The sequence below is a fragment of the Helianthus annuus genome, chromosome 10 (assembly GCF_002127325.2).
Source record: "Helianthus annuus cultivar XRQ/B chromosome 10, HanXRQr2.0-SUNRISE, whole genome shotgun sequence".
NCBI lineage: Eukaryota > Viridiplantae > Streptophyta > Magnoliopsida > Asterales > Asteraceae > Helianthus > Helianthus annuus.
This window is the reverse complement of record NC_035442.2, coordinates 172,534,678-172,554,787: the sequence shown is the minus strand read 5'-3', so window position 1 is coordinate 172,554,787 and position 20,110 is coordinate 172,534,678. Positions and strand designations below refer to the sequence as shown.

The 20,110-nt window shown below is 37.2% G+C and overlaps 3 protein-coding genes across 3 annotated transcripts; all 3 read right to left on the bottom strand.

Moving 5' to 3' along the window:
- Window positions 1-944: 944 nt before the first annotated feature.
- On the bottom strand, window positions 945-4,076 carry LOC110886660 (ABC transporter I family member 1). Its single transcript, XM_022134493.2, has 2 exons — window positions 3,838-4,076; window positions 945-1,852 (listed from the first exon to the last, which is right to left on the bottom strand). Exon 2 carries the CDS (start codon window positions 1,816-1,818, stop codon window positions 1,141-1,143), a length of 678 nt encoding a protein of 225 aa, XP_021990185.1. The 5' UTR covers window positions 1,819-1,852; window positions 3,838-4,076; the 3' UTR covers window positions 945-1,140.
- A 542-nt stretch (window positions 4,077-4,618) lies between these two features.
- Window positions 4,619-9,114, bottom strand: LOC110886661 (actin-interacting protein 1-2). Its single transcript, XM_022134494.2, has 6 exons — window positions 8,576-9,114; window positions 7,921-8,082; window positions 7,643-7,829; window positions 7,138-7,560; window positions 5,939-6,346; window positions 4,619-5,348 (listed from the first exon to the last, which is right to left on the bottom strand). The coding sequence occupies exons 1-6, from the start codon at window positions 8,965-8,967 to the stop codon at window positions 5,091-5,093; spliced, it is 1,830 nt and encodes a 609-aa protein (XP_021990186.1). The 5' UTR covers window positions 8,968-9,114; the 3' UTR covers window positions 4,619-5,090.
- A 1,050-nt stretch (window positions 9,115-10,164) lies between these two features.
- On the bottom strand, window positions 10,165-18,311 carry LOC110886663 (FIP1[V]-like protein). The gene is made up of 9 exons (XM_022134495.2): window positions 17,284-18,311; window positions 16,588-16,832; window positions 16,326-16,452; window positions 16,183-16,251; window positions 15,969-16,103; window positions 14,540-14,641; window positions 14,123-14,463; window positions 12,851-13,994; window positions 10,165-10,940 (listed from the first exon to the last, which is right to left on the bottom strand). The coding sequence occupies exons 1-9, from the start codon at window positions 18,088-18,090 to the stop codon at window positions 10,422-10,424; spliced, it is 3,489 nt and encodes a 1,162-aa protein (XP_021990187.1). The 5' UTR covers window positions 18,091-18,311; the 3' UTR covers window positions 10,165-10,421.
- Between the last annotated feature and the right edge of the window lie 1,799 nt (window positions 18,312-20,110).

The window sequence follows — 20,110 nt, the reverse complement described above, 5'->3', positions numbered from 1 at the left end:
GGCTTTTTTTACCTGTTTATGTTTCCTAGCAAAATGAACATGCTGGTTTTTACCAAAATAGATGGTCAAAAAATGTCCTTTTAATTGTTTGATTATATGTTTTGCGTATTGTAGTTAGAATTCATTTGAACATATTATGAATCGTATTACTGGTCGGGTTTTCTTGTCTGTATTACTGGTCGGGTTTTCTTGTCTGTATTACTGGTCGGGTTTTCTTGTCTAGTTTTGGTTTTCCATCATCGAACTCTTTGTATAAAATAGGCTTTTAACTAAACCCGACATCCCTTCTTTGGTTTGGTAAACGAATTATGTAGGAGATTCAGGGTTTTTAACCAAACCCGACATCCCTTGTTTTGTTTGGTAAATGATTATGTATGGACGATTCGGGTTATATAACCCGATTAAGCTTTTAAAAGATCCCGACTTTTTTCTAGGTGTTGAATTAATGTGACGGTAGCCTTTTTGACTTGTGTTCGCTTTGTTCGACTTGCAAACCAACAAGCTTCGATCGAAAATCATTCAAACCAGGTTTCAATCACTTCATATGATCGCATTCAACTAGTTTTGTTAGATTGGCATCCAAGAAGTTTCAATCGCTTCATTATGTCGTAATTTTACCATATTATAGAGATTTTATCAGCTCAATATATTGTTCTAAGCCCAATTAAAAACCTGATTATCGATTACACTGATCAGAGCAACCAGAATACCGAAACTCGATTGAACCAAACCTACTTAGGGTCGGTATATGGTTACGATTCCAACAACAACAAGAAAACAAAGAACCCAACCCGAGGAACGCAATACCCGATTACACAACCCTAACGAAACCCCTTGTATAAAATAAGAAATGAGACGTATATAGTTCAAATGAAATTAGATTTAAATAAGAATATTTTTATTTGAATAGTGAATGTGATCCTCAACTAGATTCATGATATTTATAATTCCCAACCAATATGTTGTCTTCCTTTTATATTCAACATATGAAGCAATGCCTAATACAATAATTTGAAATCCAATAATCCTTTAGTTATTTTAATGTTCTCATGTAGGGTGTACAAGGAAACAAAGCTTTTTAGCAATCCATAAACCCAAACAACAGACAAAAATCCAAAAGGGTAAATTTGTCAATTCACCTCAATGAGGAAGCATGTCTACTAAAGTTATCCTTCTTGGAAACCTTGGAGGCAACCTTAAGATCATAGCATCTTCAATCTGAATCGGCAAATGTGTCGCCACAATCGCTATTCCACCCTGGCTCCTATGATCCGCAATCATTTGCTCCAAAAGCTTCACACCTTCATCATCCAACGCAACTGAAGGCTCATCAAGCAGCCAAATGGGTCTATCCATCGCCATCACTCTTGCAAGCTGCAATCTTTTTCTTTGGCCCATTGAAAGCATCCGGGCCTTCTCATTCGCCAATCGCCCGAGGCCCATGAACTCCAGAGCAGGTAAAGACTTACCTTGTTTATGTTCAAGAACTTCAAACCATTGAACATTATTAAGAACTGTAAAATTGTTCTTAATGGCTTCTTTCAATGATAGCCAGTTGAGTTGAAGTTTGTATTGGTGGAAAACGCCTGATTCGGTTATGTCATGACCGTTCCATAGGATCTCACCGGCTGATGGTTTGGAGAATCCGGCTAGCATGCGTAAGAAGGTTGACTTTCCGGACCCGTTTGCACCTGTGAGCACCAGGGCCCCACCGTCATGAATGGATATGTTGGTGTGACGTAAGATTTGTTGCGCGTTTCTCATGCAAGAAACGTTGTTGAGAAGTAGCCGAGGAAGTGGTGGCCCGCGCAAAGACATGTTTTATTAGTGGATCATGAAACCGAACTATGATCTGCAATTAAGGAATCTCAGATTATTATAACATGGGTGTTATGCAAGGCTTATATAATGAATATATTCGTCATTAAAATGGTTATATAGTTAAGGTAATTTCACAAAGGGAGTATACAATTCAATCACACATATTATAAGAAGAAACAAACTATAATCTTCAAAGAGCATGTTCCATTCTATCCAAAATAGAGCTACATTTGATGCCAAAATTTGTGATATGTAATCAAGCTATCAAATTCCCTAAAAGTTGAAGGCCTGCAACAATCATAGCCTCTAAAGAGTAAATTATAAAAATCGTCCTTTAGGTATGTCACTTATTGCAAACTGTGTCCTTTGTCTTTAATAATTACAGAAAACGTACTCGATGTTTGCAAACCTTGCAAGTTATGTCCTTTAGCGCTAACTCAGTTAATTTTTGTGGTTAAATCTGACCAAATGGACCTCACATGAGGGTATTTTTGTGGTTAAATCTGCCCAGTTGGACCCCACATGAGAGTAAAATGACCAAAATACCCTCATGTGTGGTCCATTTAGTCAGATTTAACCACAAAAAATTAACTGAGTTAGGGCTAAAGGACATAACTTGCAAGGGTTTGCAAACATCAAGTACGTTTTCTGTAATTATTGAAGATAAAGGACACAGTTTGAAATAAGTGACATACATAAAGGACGATTTTTGTAATTTACTCGCCTCTAAAAGCAACCGATTTGATTTCCTAAAGCATAAGTGCAACTCATTGTAACTTGTAAGGTAAAACACACTTCCTCATCTCGAAGTAGTTTAATCAGTAAACTACAACCAACTAATAAAAAATCATCCCTAATTGAATACCTAATATCAAAATATTCTCAATCTTGTACTGCCATTTAATTAAGTTGGGATGTAGCAACATATATGGGTTTTAAACTTTCAAATACCCTATACATCTTATGTAAAAAGGTTAACCCAGCCATTTTTTTTCTAAATGGGTGATTGGAAAAATACTTTACATAAAAGGGTGGGTTTCTTGGTTTTACTGTGCTTTAGTTTGATCAGGGTCCCTGATCGGCTGATCTCGACTTCATCCTCTCCACAGCATATAAAAAACTAGTCCGTCACTACTCTGTTGTGATTGATGAGGAAGGCCAGAAACGGGTTTACAGGCCTTGACTTGTTTACAATATCACGAATGGTGCCCACTAAATCAACCAAACTATATGTTTTCCTTGGTCTAACTAAATTAACTAACATACTGACAGAAAGTAACTATGTGAACTAGAGAACTAGTCAATAGAAGTGCCACATGATGAGAGATAAATCAAACAGTCGATATAACTGTAGCATTAACTATACTCATTGTAACCATAAAATTTCAAATTGAACACTAAAGCTCATAACAGATCCATTTAGTCACGAACAAATGGTACTAACAAACAGCATATGACAAGCTATTCTCGGCAAGGGCTTGATAGCATAGCAGCCCATTTTCCAAAAGGGTAGAGCACTGTGTGGATAGAATCCAGGGTCGTTCAAACGACAAATTAAACCTTTATCGCCAAAAACTTCAAACCGACATATAGTGGCAGCAAAAAAATGAAATTCCTGATGTTGTTAATTAAAGTTTTCTTCACAAACTAAGTGTAAAATAAGTATATCCAGCCGGCAACATGTGTTTGTAGTAACAACTTAGCATCTATATTTCAGATAGTTCCTTACTCCTGTCCTAAAAAGAGACCTAAATCATGATTTCTAACATATAAAATGTTAATTTTTTATGTGAAAAGATGTGGGGTCAGAATGTTCTCATAGGCATTTTATCAAACAGTTAGAGTGCATGACCTTTACATCCAATAAAACCTAGCATAATGATATACAGGTTCCACATATCTTCATTTCACATTGCAAGTGTAATTGTAATCAATAAAGTATTCAGATAATTTTTTCTCGTATATTGCAAGCAGAAAATGACGTTGAAATCATGAAATAGAGAACGGTAGCAAAACCTTATTGTATGGAATTGAAGCTGAAACAGAGAAGATTCCGGTGAAGAGGTGGCTATCGCAGCGATCCGGCGGAATACGGTGGCAGCGGCGACTGGAAATTTAATCGGAAACAGATGGAGCAGCAAGAGGTTTTATACTTTCAACATATAATTTAGTTTTTCTTTTTATAATACATAACAAACTAAGGGTAGTTTGGTAATTTTACAAGACTTAAATGGAAAATTTAACGACGTTGGCCGGTGAGGAGTTGGGAGTAAGGGCCATCCATGTAAAGAAAATGCAACCATCGGGCCCACTCGTGAACATTTTTCAATTCATCGGAAACAAACTGTGTAATTTTAAAACTACGCAAGCAGTTAACTCTTTCAAGTTATGCCTCTATGTTAGCGTGTCTTAATGCTATATGTATGAAGTTAGTTTCATTTTTTTCAAAAACAGTCAAAAGAATAGTTGAATTTCAATGGGTTATGTTTACCGAAAGACGGTGATTTATAAATTACTAATTCATTTGGTACACGTCAAATTGTTGGAATTAGCGTTGTACCTTAGTGGCATGGGCGAAACTCTAACCAGTGAGGTGCGGAGAAGTGCATATGTATATAAGCTTATGACGCGTAACACATCTTTAAACATTATGATACGTCAAAAGATGAGGATGAGTTATGAGGAATCTACGCGTTGCGTTGAGTACATTTACCTTAAACATTTGAAAAGCTAAATCACACATGGGTTCTCACCAGATCAATACTCCCACCATCATTGTGCAAACACTAATTATAACTTTGGTGATCTAATGAAAGGTTAAATACCAAACATTATAAAGATTCATCAACAATACAATAAAACAACTTCAAATCCAAAAGTTATTACACCATAAAAACACATCAAAAACACGTTTATTACATAATTATAATAAATAAAAAAAAAACAAAAAACAAAATCAAAACAACAAGATCACCATCTCTTGAACACACTCTAATTGTCCAGTGATCCCACATTCCAACAAGCATATCTTCAATATCCAACTAGTCTTTTGAGCCAATATGCTTGGTTTCCCTGAAAATTCTTAACAAAATACGGTCACGTTGACCACGGGTCAACCCAGCCCAAGAAAGCATCACTATCAACTACTGCAACTGCATCATCCACACATAACAACCAGCTTTACAAAAAGGAAAAGATTTAGCAGCAAGAAAGAAAATGGCACATTTTCAAGAAATCTTTTTGTGCCACTCGATATTTTATTTATTTATTTATTGTGGAGTAATTTGCCATAAACGGATGCATGCGTCTTCACCGGAGCTCACAACAGTGTTGTTATCAACGAAGGAGACCGCATAGACCCCACCCAAGTTGGCACCCTTTATGGTTATACGGCTCGCCGCTGGCTTGCTTATTTCATAAACAATAACACACGTGTCCAACGACCCGGTTGCAACCATCGTGTTATCAGGTGACCATGCTAAGCTGTTTATACGAGCCGTGTGGTATAACATGTTCTTAAGCTTCACCTGTCAATAAAAGAAATATATAAAATAGCATCATTGCTATTGCAATTAACCACATTTACTTAATAACGGGTCGATCTGGGTTGTGCTTTATCTCAAACGGGTCAAATAAAAAAATAGCTAAAAGGGAGACTCGTTAAATATTAGGATGGTAAAATGCCATTTTCGTCCCTGAAGTTTGGTCAATTTTGCGACTTTCATCCAAAGGTTTGTTTTTCCGCATCTGGATCCAAAAGGTTTGAAATCTTGCCATTTTCATTCGGCTCGTTAACTCCATTCATTTTTCTCTGCTAAGTCAGGGGTATTTCCGTCTTTTTGTTAACTTAAAGGGCAATTCGGTCTTTTTCACTTTATGTAAAAAGACTGAATACCCTGAAAAGGACCGAATTGCCCTTTAAGTTAACAAAAAAGACAGAAATACCCCTGACTTAACGGAGAAAAATGGATGGAGTTAACAAGCCGGATGAAAATGGCAAAATTTTAAACCTTTTGGATCCAGATGCGGAATAACAAACCTTTGGACGAAAGTCACAAAACCTCAGGGAAAATGGCATTTTACTCAAATTTTCAAAAATTAATATTTGTAAGATTACCTCTCGGGTGACCCGATCCCAAACAACAGCTTCCCGATTGGCATCAGCAGAGGCAAACATAGAAACATCAGGAGAGTAATGGATAACCGTAATAGCACCTCGATGTTTTTCAAGGACAGCTTCTTCGGTAAGAGAATCGCCGTTAACTGAATATATGTGCAATTTACCATCTTGCCCTCCCACAATGGCTTCAGTTCCATCAGGTGCAATCGAGCATGCACTCACAATAAACCCTAGGTCAATAGTTGACAAGACTTGTGTACCATTAAGGAGGACAACACCTTTCTCGATTGAAATCAACGCAAGTTCATGCTTACGAATAGCCACGCTCATGTCCTTTGGTTGACTTCCGATATCAACTATATTTGCATCTCCACATTCATCTCCGGTTAGAGGAATCCTCCAAATCTGAGTATTACATAAGAATGATTGTCGAGTGTGATATTATACCGTAAATACTAAACTTCATAATATGAGTATGAAATTATACATTGTGATTTATGAACGGGTCGACCCCGGTTATGTTCAGGGCTGCAAACGAACCAAATGTTCAGCGAACAGTTCGTGAACCGTTCGGCGGGAAGTTCGTTTGTTGAATAAACAGACGAACACGAACAAGAAATTTCGTTCAACGAACATGAACGGAGGCCACGTTCATTCATTTATGTTCGTGAATGTTCGGTAACGTGTTCGTTTATGTTTGATAGTTCATTAGTGTTTTTGGTTTTAATATTTTATTTAAAAACTTCAAAATTCCGACAAATAAAATATATAATAAGTGTCAATGTATTATATATTCTGTTCATGAATGCTTGTTTGTGTTCTTGAACATTAATTTGTGTTCATCAACGTTCGTTTTCGTTCATTGCCTAAAAAATATCAAACGAACACGAACGTGTTCATTTCCTTAACAAACGAACACGAACATAAAATCTCGTTCGGTAAGTGTTCATGAACAGTTCGTGAACACATATATTTCTTAACAAACGAACACGAACAAGGTCTTGTTCGTGTTAGTTCGGTTCAATTGCAGCCCTAGTTATGTTATATTTTTATCTGGCTTTTGGGTTCAGGTCAATTTGATCAAAAGTCAACCAAAATGTATTTTGAATGCATAAGACCTCATAAATCGTCGTATTTAAAAAATAAAGTTCGGACTCACATCAAGCATGAAGATCATAAAATGAATTTCCTTTTACCTTGTTGTCGAATCCAGAAGAAATGATCTCTTCATCAACCGCAACAAGACATTTGATTTGGTTTTTATCCTTTCTTTCTAACTTACCATTATACCCAAACCCTCGAATCCACTTGAATATTAACCCATCGTAGCTACTAGACAGAATAGTCTCGGGGCTTGTTTTAAGCACTACTAGTGACGTAATATTCTTCATGTGTCCACACAGAATCACCGGATCTTTATCAAGATCATTAGCAGAATATAAAAATATGGTCCCACCTAGAGAAACCGTAACTATATAATCGTTTTGCCACAAACACCCAACTAGCATATCCTCAACGCCACCAGAACCTGGACAAGTTAACGTTTTTGCAACGGTCCCGTTGAAATCTTCGGATATTGTCCATATTTTAGCGGTCTTATCAGCTGATACAGTCAGCACCTACAACAAGGGTTAAAAAAAATCCTAACTTTGAACTGAAAAAATACGTAAAATGATAAAAACAAACTTTAATTCTAACTACCTGCTTACTATCGGGACTCCAGCTAACAGCGTATATACTACCTTTGTGGGCATCCTCTTGAGACAGCTCACCCATCTTCTCTGCAGTTTTTCCATCGTATAACAGCCCCTGTTTGTCAGAGCTAACAGTGATGAATTTGGTGCCATCTGGCGAGAACCTTACACAGTTGACAAAATTCGTGTGATCCCTGCATACGAGAATATCAATGAATACAACTATTTGATTTAAAAAAAACATTATCATCAAGATTCTATGTAGAGATTATTTATGAATCGAACCTGTGTGACTGCTTGAACTTAAACGGTGGTCCTTCATAGAAGTTGATCAAGAAGTCCTCTCCACATGAGACTATGCGAAATGGTCTTGTTGGCTTGAACGCACAACTTAGAACTCTCCTTGAATGCCCATCGAATTCCCCAACGTTGCTTCCAGAATCCCACCTGTTTAAGAGTTAAGACCACGTAAATGAGTGTAATCCATCGTGGTACAAATAACATCAAGTCAAACTTCCACATTACATAGTGCTAGACATGAAGAACTGCGTGAAATAGTCAACTTGTTACGGTCATCGCTTAAAAACATGATGCATCTGCTAAAGATCATGGAACACATATGGTGGATCGAACCCTAGCTACAATATTCACAAATTTCAAAGCTAACACTCATTTTCAAGATTCAGAAAAAAACATGACATTTGACATATACTCTCTAGGTTCCAAGCATTCGGGGCATGGACCGGATCCTTCCCAATTTCCAAACCGATTAGCCGTTTACAGATTCTTACACCAACACTTTCTAGGTCAACAAAATTCGTAAAATTTATAATGGGAAAATAACTAGGTTCATCAAAATCAAAAGCTGATCTTAAAAATATAAAAAAAACGTCATTGAGGCATTTCATCAAACACATGGTGAGCAAGAAACCAAACCCACATGAAAGCACGAACAAACGATTTCCCTTTTCCATCACCAGAAGCGACGATCCTCATCCCATCAGCAGACCACTGAAGATCATCAATCCGACCAGACAACACCCGAAACTCATTCTTCAACACAAACCCATTATGCGTCCCCCAGATCCTCATCATCCCAGACACATCAGCGGAAGCGATCCACTCCCCATTAGGCGAAAACCTGGCCACAGTGGTCTGATACGCGTGTTCGGAATACACCTGAACCTCCAATGGTCGATCAAGATAGCGAATAATCACCGATCGGCCGTTACAGTAGAGAAATGCGTTGGTTTTTGGGTCGCCGGAGATGAGTATTCCTCTGCCGCGTTCGGTTGAGGGGGTGCAGGCGTATGTTTCCACGAGATTTGCCATTGTTTTGGGAGCTTTTTGCAGGGGAATTTGTGTTTGCAAGTGTCTGTTTCATACAAATAACGATACACCAGATTGATTGATTACTTTTGCGAAAACAACGTGCGGTGTTTAATGTAAGAGAGAATGTAATTATATTAATAATTATTATTATTGTTTTGTGATGCTTTACAGATGTGAAATAAATATATCAGGTTATAATTTGTTATAAGATAATGTAATTTTTTTTAACTAAGATCTAGAAAATCTAGACAGTTGTAAAGGACTAAAGGTAACTTTTCTTTTAATATTTTTGAGGTGGATAATATTAGATTTGAGTTTCTGTAAGGTTTAGGGATTTTTACGGACGTTGATATGAAGGATAGAGGGCTGAGGAGGTGGAAGAGCGAGGATGATGAATCTTGAGGTATAGGATGCTAAAGTTTGTGTGTAAGAACGTTTATGGATGATTTATGTGAGGGGAGAGAGAGAAAGGAGAGAGGTTCTTGAGGATCTTCAGAGACGTTGATGTAAAGTAAAGAGAGCCGATATGGAAGACGGAGGATAACACCAAAGTTTGTGTGTAAGGACGTCCGCAGACGACTTATGTGAGGGGAGAGAGAAAGGAGAGAGGTTGTCAAGATCTTCACAGACGTTGGTGTGAAGGAAAGAGGGTTGACGTGGAAGAGAGAGGATGATAGATCTTGCCAAAGTTTGTGTGTGAGGACGTCCATGGACAACTTGTGTGTGTGTGTGTGTGAGGGTGGGGGGGAGGAGAGAGATTCTTGAGGATCTTCACAGACGTTGATGCGAAGGAAAGAGGACTAGGTGGAAGAGAGAGAATGATAGATCTTGAGGTCTCCGATGCTAAAGTTTGTGTGTAAAAACGTCCACGGACGACTTATGTGAGAGGGAGAGAGAAAGAAGAAAGGTTCTTGACCGCGGTCAAGTCCTTAAAGTTTGCGCGTGGAGGTCATTGGTTATCTAGTGCGTTGGTGATGCTCTTAGACGGGTCAATACCGAATCAAAGATCAATGTTTTGTTTTAATGGTTACAAATAGTTCCATTACTGGGAAAAGAATTCAGGTTGATTCAATTCAAGCTCATTTCAGTTAAGTAAAACTCATTTATAATATCATAAATATAGAGTTTCAAAGTGAGTAATGATACAACATAATAATACCATTTAAACACTTGATTACCTTCCTGTAACAAAAATGGTACCTAAAGCATGCATTTTATTTTAAACCATTTTACTTTTGAACTGCATAATGTCCTAGATCTCAATGTCACATCACTAGATTTAACATCTTCTGTGCCAACGTTGGCCGCTATTAATCTATTATCGTTACATTTTCCGCACGAAATATACATACACCTTTATGTTTACAAAAAGTGAAAAAACATAATAATCGGCAAACGGCTACATTGTTAAAAATCTCATAATTCATATCAAGTAAACCCAGATGCATTAAAACTTAGCCACTGGTCCAGCGTCGTTTCCGAGCAGGTCGCTCGGGTTTCACATCGGATTCCGGTTGAGTCTCCGGCTGGGCAGAAGGCAATGGCTCGTTTTCTATCCGTTTAATAGCCAAAGCTTCCTTCTCACTAGGCATAGGAAGTTTAAACCGCTCGCTTCGTTTCTTTAACTTCTCAACGGTGTCCAGATGTTTATCTTTATCTTCTGGTGGTTTTGCATCCTCGTTTTTCTCTTCTACCAGAGACTTTGATTTCTCCAGGGTTTCTTGAGGTTTAATGGGTTCCTCCGGAAGGTTTGTCGGCGGGTCGTTGTCTTTATATTTGACATCGGTTTCTTTTATATCGAGACTAAAATCCACATCTTTGTGGCTTGTCCATCTTTCGAGTTTTGAACGCCCTTTTTTGGATTGCTCGTCTTCCGATGAAGCGTATTCTTTTTCTTTGTGTTTTTTGGAAGATTTCCGGGTCGCCGGATTTTGATCACTGGCCCGTTGTTCAATATTGCCTCTCGAGCTCACCTGATTTAACCAAAAGGCAAAAATAATGTAAAGTTCATATAACCTTGTGAACATTTGTCTACTATGCTAGTTCCCACTAGGAGCAAATCGTCTGGAGCGATTTTTTTTAGCTAAAACGCAAGATTGACGGGCAAAAAGAAAAATAAATATAACATGATATACAATTACTGAAAAAAGAAATTCAAAAAAATATTAACAATAAAACTATGTTGTTCTTGCAGTCCTCCACTTATAATAGGTTTTGTAATAAAAGAATAACCACCAACCTTTTATCTGCAGTGTCGCATTAACAAAAACTAATGTGTGCTTAGTGTTGTATTCACGCTCAACAGTAAAACCATGGAGAAAAGAACATTCAAACAGTATGTGCGAAAGCCGTCAGTTTAAAAACGACGTTACGAAAATTAATTCAAAAATGTTGAACCAAAAAAAATAAAGTGTATATAAAGAAAGGAATCTGAAAACTTTATTAAAGTAGAGGGACTAAACATATATATTAGTATATATTATTTAGTAAAGTTAAAAATGGAAACAAATGAATTTGAAAACTCTATTAAAGTAGATGAGCTAAACACGTTATTACTTATTAGTAAAGTTGAGGGATTAATTAAGTTTAATAAAGAAAAAAAAATCAAAACTTTATTAAAGTAGAGGGGCTAAACATGTTATTAATAAAGTTGACGGATTAAAGTGATAAAAAAAGGTTGACACATGGCAGCGTGTAATTTGCTAGGATGAATAGTGAGACAAAGTGGATTGGTTTTTAATATATATAAGGGGTTATCAGATAGGGGAAGGTTCAAATGAAAACCACTAGTTATTGTGAAAACTAGAAAACTAACTAAAACCCACTAAAAAGGAGGGGGGGAAGACTTTTAATGAAGGAGGGGTAAAATTGGAACAAAAAATATACAACTTTTCAAACATTTCCCATTTCTCCATACGTTATCATTTTAAAACAAAAATGGCACCATAAGATCACAAATTTTCTTATCTTTCATTCAAGTATATTCGAGCATATTTTTTATGACATAAAAAAAGATTTATGGTGTCGTCTTGTTTTCAATACTATTATTATAGTAGTGCACATGTGCAATATAACATGTACTACAATGTGCATTACATGCTTAAAATTAGCTTTTTGATTCTAGTTTAGCTTTTAGGGTTAGTTTTTTTGGAGGTTTAGGATTAGGATTAGGTTTTTGGGTGTGTGTGTGTGTGGGGGGGGGGGGGGGGGGGGGGGTTTAGGTTTTTGGGGGGTGTCGGTGGGGGGTGGGTTAAGTGGTTTAGGCTTTTTCCGTATTAGTGCACATGTGCAGTACAACCAAAAAAAATTTTTTTTTTTTGAAATTTTTTTTCCATATATAAAAAGTAGCGATTTTTCTAAAAAAAATTGTAAAAAAAAAAAAAATTTGTATGTTTTTTAGGTTTTTTTAGGCTTTTTTAGTTAGTTTTCGAGTTTTCACAATAAAAGTGGTTTTCATTTGAACCATCCCCTTATCAGATACTCTGATAACAAATACTAACTTGAAGCTGTTGAAGGCCTGTATGGGAACTGAAGTAAAGCTAAGACAGTTAATCAGAACAGGAAAAAAAAAACCTTGCTTTATAATCAACAGGATTATGTACACAAATTTGTGACTGTAAACCGACACCATCCTAAGTCTTCTCTATGAAAAATTCAAAATAACTGAACTATGTTGAACGCATGTAACTTACGAATAATATGTAAGTGATCATGCTTCATGAATATATTAAACTTAATTAACCTTGAACTATCTTATCTCTCTCTCCACATCCGATACAGATTTATTAGTTTCCCACAGTCTGAGACAACCATATTGTGATTTAATGCTTTTAAAGTAAAACCAACGCTTTTTCTGAAAATTAGGTTATGCTAATTTACGTACCCGGTCACTTTTTTGACTGACGTGATCTTCTCGATTCCTTCTAGAAGTAGCCAAGGAATTATGAACAGCAGCATCAGTTTCTTTAACCTTTTTTAGGGTTTCTTTATGCTTCTTTTCTTGCACACCATACACATCTTTAGCACTACCACTATATCCCCTTTCATGCCTTGAAGATATTCTTTCTTCATTATTAATCTTATTATTATTTCCATGCGCATACACATCATCACGTAATTCACGTCCTCGATGCCTGGAAACGGTTTCATTCTCAAATTTTTCCCGTCTGCTTATCGGGTCCCACCCTGTTTCCTTAAAACTTCTAGAATCTTCTTTCAATTTAGTATAGCCCACCCACGATTTGTCTTTTTCTCTTTCTCTTTGTCTTTCTACTTTCTCTCTCTGCAAACTATCATCCCGTTCCCGTTTTCGCCTACTGTTACTTTCTCTATGGGAATGCAACGATTCTTCACGTTTACTCTGCATACCCTCGGGAACGGTATGATGACGGGTTTGCGTTTTTAGACCCTCGTCCCTCGTTAAAACAGGCATCATATCCAATTGTTTTCTTGATCGGTATTCGTTTTTATCACTTCTTTCGTTTTCTCTAGCCTTATGGCTTCTTTTCCGCATGTCGTCAAGCCATACCCCTTCCGGTTCTCGCCCTTTTTTCCTATCGTAATTTTCCGACTTCGGCTGTGACCGATACCCTTGATTCGATTCCCACTTTCTATGGGAATACTGATCTTCCATACCCTTCATTGCCATTTGGTGCCTTTCTTGTTTTTCATCACGACCCCTGTGTTCCTTCATCGGTTTCCGAACATTTCCACTGTGAATTGAAATTATTGAATCCTCTCGGTCTTCACCTCTATCGACAAAAAAGTGTTCTGCTTGATTGATCACCTTATGTTTTTTCATTTTATGTCTTGATTTTTCATCTTTGAGGCTATCTTTGTCAGTTGTGTTTTCAGCAGTAACTACGTCTTTATTAGCATCGTTTTGGTCAAAACTTCGATCGTCAGCACTGCCAAGTGTAACCGGAGATGACGAATGGCTCTGCTTATGGTCAACACTTTCGGTTGACTCTTCGTTTTGAATATCAGTAAAACGGGGTGATCTGCTGGCTGCTGTTCTCTTCATTTGCCTACAATAATACAAAAAACAATTAAAATATGAAATTTTTAGAGTTTGTAAAGGTATATATGAAATTAATCCAAACAATTAAAAGAAAATAAATGACAAGACAACTAATATAACACTATCAAGTCCTACCTGTCAATGTGATTATGTGACGAGTTATTCTTCTTGCTAGGGTAGGAAGAGGTCCTGTTTCTTGAATCAAGATGATCTTCAACTTCTGTTTCGGAAAAATGTGGGACCCGATCTCCAGTAACTGCCACTTCATGAACGGAACCAACAACCGGTCCTCTCTTTCCAGAAACTTCTCTCTTTCTACCATTATTATAACCGTGTGGCTTATCAAAACGATCAGCTTCAGATCCAACTTCGTCTTCGTTCTCAAGGTTTTCTTTTTTATCATCTTCAAGATGTTCAGCAACATCATCTTTCGGTATAGGCTCAGGATCTGGAGACGGTGATCTCTGCAGGACAATCTGTTTTGGGAGAAAAAAGAAATCAGTTACGCGAAAGTGGACACTGATATATTAAAAAGTAGATTTGACAAATCACCTCGATGATAGCATCAGAATCACGGATCCGGGGTGGTCTTGTATCGATGGATGGAAGTCGTTCGCCAAATCCAGTTTCCACCTGTATTGCTTTTCCAGTAGGCTGTATTTTCAAAAGTATCATGTAATTAGACCTCCATGGCATACTAAAGTATGAATTTGGACAATTTTGCGGGTTTGGTAGTTCGAGTCAAAATGGGTGATTTATGTAACAGATTAAAATATGTCGGACCATGTTGGCCGGTTGGGTTTGACCCGCAAACATCTTGAATTCTATAATTATTTATTTTTAACAGGCTGTAAGCATTTAAATATATTTCGATTCACTTCTAACCCGTTCAACCCATCTGGCCTGCTGTATGTAAAATATAACCAGAAATCCAGAATGAATCAATTTGTTCGCAAAACGGGTTTATAACCGACACCATCTGACCCGTTATATGTCATCATCATCATCATACTCAGTAAACCCCACCAATAGCAAAGCTAAGGTAGGGTCTGAGGAGGGTAGATGTAGACAGCCTTACCTCTACCCCGTAGGAATAGAGAGGCTGCTTCCAGTGGAGACCCCCGGCTCGATTGTAGTTTTGTATCAAGCCTTGGACCTAAGACACATAACACTCAAACAATCGGGACTGAGACTGATTGGCGCATGTACCCTCGTGTCTTTCAGCTATCAACGTCACCACATGATGCATGATTAACCATCCGCCGCTTTTAACGTTATTTTCACGAAATTAGTAAAATAACGTTAAAGCTAGTACCAGAGGTTTGTTTTTTTTGCATTTGGATCCAAAAGGTTTGAAATCTTGCCATTTTCCCAGTTTTCCCTGTTAAGTCAGGCAGTGGCGAAGCTTGATTCAGGGGGGTTGAAAACGTATATACCCAAAAATTTCTATAGAACCGGGGGGTCGAAAACATATATACCCAAAAATTTCTATACGAAAACTACATATATAACACTACTGGCCGAAAAGTTCGGGGGGTCGGGCGCCCCTCCCGGCCCCTTCAAAGCATCGCCCCTGAAGTCGGGGGAATTTTCATCTTTTTTATTAACTTTAGGGCAATTTGGTCTTTTTCACTTTATTTAAAGAGACCAAATACCCCTGAAGAAGACCGAATTGCCCTTTAAGTTAACAAAAAAGACAATAATACCAATGAATTAACGGAGAAAAATGGAGTTAACGAGCTGGATGAAAATGGCAGGATTTCAAACCTTTTGGATCCAGATGCGAAAAAACAAACCTTTGGACGAAAGTTGAAAAGCAGGCCAAACCTCAGGGACGAAAATGGCATTTTACTCTATGTAAAATACAACCCAAACCAAACCATTTGTAGGCAAATTGGTTATAGTTACCGCTTCTACAGAAGTGCAAATGCTGTATTTGTGGGCCTTTAATGAAACAATTTAAACAAAGATCAGTCCATACCAATTGCATCCGAGAGCGTACAGACCCCTTAGCTAAGTCACTTTGCACATCAACTTTTCCAAAGTTACGGTTTTCAGATGAGATATCATGACCTGCTGCTGCAGCTAGCTCTGGTGGGAGATCAGGATCATACTCCTAAAAAATAAACAAAAACGATATTATTTATTTATCATCAATATCATGAGTATGAACCGCATATAAAAGCAATATATACCTGTTCAGCCCTCCCGCTTTCATAAACGCGAATTTTACTTTGCATTGTAGCCTCTAGGCGATGTTGTTCCTACAAACCAAAATGAAGGCAATATTTCGTAACTATAGCTCACCATTTTCTGCATAAAATTTTGTAGCACTCACCAGCTGTTTGCAATATTCCTTCCAGGTTTCCTCATTCATACCGAAGTTGAAAAAATCTGATATATCAATGCCTTGTAGTCTCCACGGTTTCTCCTCAAAACCATCAATGTCGACCTCAAATATAGTCCTGAGAGATAACAGGAAGATAAACCGTAAAACTCATTGTAGAAGCATAAAAAATGAATCATCCATACATTAATAACCACCTATAGATAATCATCAGCAATCTAGATAAGAGATGATAGTGATATACGGTCATTACTTATGTGATGGAAGGGTGAAATCTAGTCCACTGCCAAATCCACGACCCGCTCCATTGTTGTTCCAACCCGGATGAAAGTTTTTCTGCATATTAGGAGGAACGTTTTTTGCGCCAGCTGGATGCCATTCACCTCTACCTCGACCAGCAAAAGATAACATACTTCCAGGTGGACGAACTTGACCCGGGGCTCCACCAGTTGCTACAGGACCCGCTCCAGGCATAGGTGCAGCACCAGGTCTCACATACTACACAGTTCCCCAAATAAAAAGAGATTAAACTATATCAAGAAGTAGCCTTTGTTAATCTAAAATACGAGCTGCGTGTATCTTGATTGAATATTGTCGTCACAGAAAAGAATCAAAGGTTGTCTTAGCACCATTAACGGTCATTAAACAGAAAACATAAATAATAAAAATCTTCCCCGTATAATCTCAATATAAAATCACATGTAAAACGACCAGCTAGACATCTATAAAGAAAGAAAATATATTTTCATTTATCAACAGAAGGAGCCGATACAACAACATAACCACATTTAGTGGTGGCCCTAATTTAATCTTTGCAACAATATGTAAAAAAACCAAGTACATTTACCACCTTTTTCGCACTATAAAGTATAAACCAATCTAAAGTACACAAAATTACATGTCAAGATCAGTTGATCACCCTACATGTATACCAACACTTATCACTGACCTTGAACTGAGAATGAAACGGATGATACCCATGACCGCCGTATCCCATCTTCTGCGCAACCGCACCTCCACCCTCACCTTTCCCCGCATCACCACCCAACAAATCCTTCCTCTCTCCTTCACCACCCTGACCAGCATCTTCTCCCCAATCTTGCATCTCATCCATCGGCACATGATTATTCATATCAACGTCACCCGTAACAATCACCAAATCGTCCCCACCGTCATCGTCTCCTCCATCTAACCCCCCTCCACCATCCATCCCCATCATATTCATCCCCACTGTATTATCATCATTCAACACAATCTGCAAATCATCCTCACTGTCACTATCATCCCAATCATTATTATCATCACCACCTTGTTCCAAAACCCTAGCTCCCGACGACGATAAACCCGGAATCATAAACTCATCCTCCTCTCCACCTTCTTCAATTCCAAAATTCTCCTCCTCTTTAGTATTATTATTATCATTATTATTATTATTACCTCCATGCACTAAATTCAAATCTTGCTCAATAACCTTTTCTTCTAATTTCCCCAAAACCCTAACTCCTGAATCAGTTTTCACTGCAGCTATATCTCTATTATTATTACTCAAATTCAAATTCAGATTTGAATTCAAATCAGATTGACCTAATTTCAAGCTATTCGAACTTTTGGAACCGTATAGAATCTCCTCATCATCGCTGGGGATTCTATCGGAGGAACGTACCGGCGGCGATTGCAGAGGAGGTGCAGACGACGTCGTTTGAAGCGGCTGGAGTACATCGGTGTATAGATCTCCGAACTCATCATCGTCTTCCATTATTAGATCCTAAATAACAACAAAATTAGGGTTTCAACTTTGAACAAGATGGTTGAAGTTTTGATTGATTGGTTAAAGAAGTTGAATTTGTGAGTTAATTCATCGGAATTGAAGGATTTGGGGATATGGAGGATGCAATTGTTGCCGCAGTGGAGTTAGGGTTTGATCTTTTTTTAGGGTTGTTTGTTTCTGAAAGTACAATTTTCAGGATTTTATGTTGGAGTTATATACTATTTCTGTTGAAACAAGAAAAGGTTAGTAGTGTACATATCAAGATGTGTGTTTAACTAGGGTACTGTTTTTTTCTTATTTTTTATATTTTTTTATTTTTTTTTCTTATTTTTTTATAAACATGTGATGTGTTTTTAAAAAGTTTTAAAAAGATAAAGGTGGTTTAAGAAAATGATAAAATGCTTGTTGTTCATGGTTTTGTTTGATGTAAAGTGATGGAAATGCTTTGAGCGGTGTAAACAAGTCGAGCTATTGGAGCTCGGTCTGAAAAGGCTTGAAATGAGCCAAATTTAAATGAAGTTGAGTACGAGTCTAAAAGTAAGCCCGTTGAGTAAACAAGTATGAGCGTCATTTATTGAGCTTGAGCAGAATCACAAGCCTAAACGAACCCATTGTTTAATATGTAGTTTTTAGTTAATATAATAATGATAATTGTTTATAATATTATAAAAAACTAATGTAAACTAATTAATAAATAATAAAGGAGTTGAGCCGAGGCAAAGCTTGAGCTTGAAAAATTATCAATGAGCCAAACTTGAGCTTTAAAAACAAAGCTTAAATTGAGCCGAGCTCGAGCTCGAGCCTAGTCGAGCTCGAACTCGGCTCGGCTCGTTTACACTCTTAATTGTAACCAAGTTTGTAAGTATTAAATTGTTGGCTGGGTTGGAACTCGCGAACATTGTTGGTCCATTCAACATTTGTGACTTGTGAGCCATCTATTTATGGGTTGATCGGTTGGGTTGTTTGATGGTTGAACCGGTAACCCGATTTAGTTAGTTTGATTGGATTTTATATATTGTTTTTTTTTTTTTTTTTGTAGTTTTGTTGAGTCTAGCATGAAGGACAATGAATTTTGTGGGTTTAGCTGAGATCTGAACTCGGGACTACTTTGAGAAAAGTCTAAATTATTGGCAATTTGGATAAAGGTGAAGGGTTTAACCATATGCTATACCAAGTTAGTTATGTTAGCTACGCGAATTAATTATTGTTTTCGTCTCTGTGGTTTGTCAAAAATCACTATTTTAGTCAATTAGTTTACAAATTACGATTTCAATCCCTATGGTTTCACTTTCGTAACCATTTCAGTCCATGTGGTTTCACTTTCCGAGGTGGACTGAAATGGTTACGTAAGTGAAACCACAGGGACAGATTTCGTAATTTTTAAACTAATGGACTGAAATAGTGATTTTTGACAAACCACAAGGACGAAAACAGTAATTAACTCTAGCTACGCAAATAAAATATATAAACATGGTATATGTTATGTTTTATTAAGCTTATATTTATTAGCACAAAGTTTTTTAGGATCACATTGTTGGTCTAACTGGGACCCGCAAACAATGCTAGTCCATTTAGCATTTGCGAGCCGTATGTGTATAGGTTGGTCAATCAATGAGGACTTTCAACGGTTGAACCGGTAGCCAAGTTTAAACAATCGGATCAACTTTTTATATATAGATATTTTTCAGTTATGCCGGGTTCACCATGTCGGACAACATATTTGGTGGGTTCAAAAGGTCGACTGATGGAAAAATTAGATGTTTTTAAGGATTGGGAGATTTGAACTCATGAATATTTCGATTAAGGTTAATTGTTATAAGTTCACAGTTTTCATGGCATTATGTTTGTATGTATGTGTGTGTATTACAATACTTTTTTATGTAATTTGTCGTATTTTTAAAACTCAATTAGCAGAGCAATGGTCTATTTTTGAAAACATGTGGCCAAATGGATTATTAAGTTTGACCCTTTTTTAAAAGAATCAAACTATATGTTATTGGGTTTTAAA